We start from the raw sequence: 2,974 nt of genomic DNA on the forward strand, positions 1-2,974 counted from the left end.
GCGTGTAAGTGTGTGTGACGAATGTTTTGAATTACATTTTTTTGATTACATTTAAATTAATTAATTGGCTGATTCCTGGTAGGCTGGTGGCAGGCGTTTTTTCCGCCCTCCTTCCCTATCCGCAGCCCAGTAGAACCATCGTTTGATGGACTGTGCAATGTCTGCGTCTGTGGCGGCAGAGCAGGCAGGGTTTCTTCTGACGGCATCTAAGAAAGAAATACAGACAACACACAAAGACAAAGGAAAAATAATTACTGTTTAGCGAAACCTGTTTAAGTCACTAAACAGGTTTTCATTTTTAGAGATAGGAATTCAGAGTACATTTATGATCTCACATAACAACGTAAAGCATACCTGCAGGGGCCTTTGGTGTTACAGTGAAAAAAACTTACCCATTACAACTGCTTTAAAGTGCAGCTTTTCAAAGCTGACTTTGCCACTGATTCCCCGCCAGGTAACCATTTTGGCAAGGTCATTTTTGATGGCCGCCTTCAAAATCCTCCAAACTGTTTCCTTGACTGTGGTACCCCCTGACAGGCCGAGAGTGATTATCTAAAAATAGAAACTGAAAATTACCTACATGGATTTAAATGGGTGGGGGTGGGGTGAGGGAGGGAGAAGGCGATGGAAGCCAAATAAATAGTTCTTGCATAATCAAAGATAGCTCACCAACTGTTTCTTTAATTCAGGAACAGTTTGGAGGTCTCTCTCCAAAGCCATTAGTGCCTGAAGATTTTCGACAGGAAAATAGGCTTGATGCCTGTCAGTGGTGGCGAAATTATTGCTGCCGCTGTTGCTGCCGCTGTTTATGGCAGCATATAGGTTTTGGATCATTCCGATCATGGTCCTTTGCTGTTCCATGATCATCTCCTGTTTCACCAAAACGTCGTGAAGAAGAGCTGAACCCCATTTCAAAGAGAACAAACAAGCGAGACACAAGTTAGTCATATAAGTCAGTTTAAAATCCTGCATGTATGTATTCATCCATCTATTTCAGTTCTACTTATTGTTAAATTGCAATGTGAACGCCAGCCATGGGGAGGACACGTCGGCAGGTTTTAAAAGGCAACTGTGACTACATTGGGCGTCTGCCCTAATTCTGATAGAGTGGGGTCAATAATTTTACTGTGGGGGGCCGCCATGGCAAAATCAGTGTAGAGGAAACACTGCTATTTCAGGACAGTATTTACCTATTCACCTGTTTATCTATTTAGCTATGCAAATCCATATGTAACAAGTAAAGGCTGGAGTGTAAAATAATAAATCTTACATCCACACACGTTGCCACAGGTGGGCATGTTTCGTAACCTGGTGAGACCTCAGGTTGCTCCCAGATGGATGGAGCTGCCTGGCTTGCCTCTACCTCCCTGACAAACTGGCCCTGGTACGGCACTGGCCCTGAGGAGCCCCTCACAGGTCCCTGGCTTCCTACCCCTGAAACCTCCTGATGGCCCATTTGCCCTGTGGTCCCGCTGCTCCTGGCCCCTAACTGTGCTGAACCATTTGTCACCTCAATGGCCTGGCGAAGGGAAGTCCCTATAGTCATTACATGCTAGAAATGGGTATGAAAAATATACATAACAGTCAGGATTTGAATCCTTACATTTGACCGATTTAAACATCTAACAATTATATTTATTTCACTTTTATACAATTATGATTTTACTGCTTATAAAGGACCATACCGATCAAATTGTTTAATTTGTAATTCAGTGAACGAAAACACAGCTGAATAAAGGACAACTTTTTACTTCACTACAAATTACTTATTAGTAAGGAATAGGTCTGAATATAATTCCAAATTTTCCACTACTACCTGATATTCTGGGCTATCCAAACAGCTATCTTTAGGTATCTCAATACATCCCCTGGTATCCTGGGATACCATGTATCTCCTGAAAGATGTCTGCTCTATTGTGGGGGCTTTTGGCAAAGGTCTTTTCACCACAGTGTCATCCTCGCTCTCATCCTCAAGCATGTATCTACTTGGCCTTTCGAGACAAACATATAATAAAAGACAAAGACACAAGTTTAAACAAAGACTGACTTGAAACATGTTCAAACAACATGGATGCACGGATATGTAAGGATATATACAATATACAATAACTGGGAGAAAAGAAAAAAACACTTTTAGATTCACAAAATTCTTACTTGATCTTCCTCTTTTTGGGCCTTCCAAGATCACACTCAGCCTCAGACTGCAGATCGGTCTGCTGCTCTGCGAGGGGCAACTTCCGTCGACACTCATGATAATCATCTGTAACAGAGCTCAATTTTAATATTATGTTACTGACCTTATAACTGTGATCGGTTTATTATTGAAGTATATTTACACATACTTGATGTGTACAACACCCTGGCATTGTACACCACCCAGGTGTTGTCTGGTGCCTCCATTGTTTTGATGGCCTTCTGCATACAATCCCTCTTGTATGGGGGCCACCGGCAGACCCCATCTCTCACCCACAAGGCTGGCACCACCTCTACCTCCGCTGTATCTTCGAAACTTACGATATGGTACATCCTAATATCTAAACATAACCAACATTAAAAAATGAAAATGGTATAAAGTTTGTGAGTAGAATGAATGGTCTAGGGGTGCTGTGATACACTGCAGAGTCCACACCACATAAAATGACATCACTGATGAAAGCAAGACCTGTTTAGTTGTAAGCCCACTCACCACGTCAAGGTACAGGCTACGAGTGGGGTGTTAGTATGACGAAGACAAGGTCAAGACATTTATGATAATCGGTAAATGTAGGCCTATTAAATGATAATCGGTAAATGTAGGCCTATTAACAATATTTAAGGTAGTAAAGCTTTAGGAACAATATGAGATAAATCTATGAAAATCACTTTTTTTTTTCAATAAACTATTTTACAAATAATAGGCAACAGACCAAACCAGTGGGGTGTTAGTACGAAGTACGAAGGTAGTGACGAAGACAAGGTTAAGACATTTTTTTTC

The 2,974-nt window shown here is 41.4% G+C and overlaps 1 protein-coding gene across 1 annotated transcript; it reads right to left on the bottom strand.

Annotated features, from left to right (window-relative positions):
* Positions 1–709: 709 nt before the first annotated feature.
* Positions 710–2,749, bottom strand: LOC311494255 (uncharacterized protein). Its single transcript, XM_084553202.1, has 4 exons — positions 2,343–2,749; positions 2,155–2,260; positions 1,817–1,991; positions 710–899 (listed from the first exon to the last, which is right to left on the bottom strand). The coding sequence occupies exons 1-4, from the start codon at positions 2,524–2,526 to the stop codon at positions 876–878; spliced, it is 489 nt and encodes a 162-aa protein (XP_084409328.1). The 5' UTR covers positions 2,527–2,749; the 3' UTR covers positions 710–875.
* Between the last annotated feature and the right edge of the window lie 225 nt (positions 2,750–2,974).

This window comes from Chelon labrosus (assembly GCF_963514085.1).
Source record: "Chelon labrosus genome assembly, chromosome: 10".
NCBI lineage: Eukaryota > Metazoa > Chordata > Actinopteri > Mugiliformes > Mugilidae > Chelon > Chelon labrosus.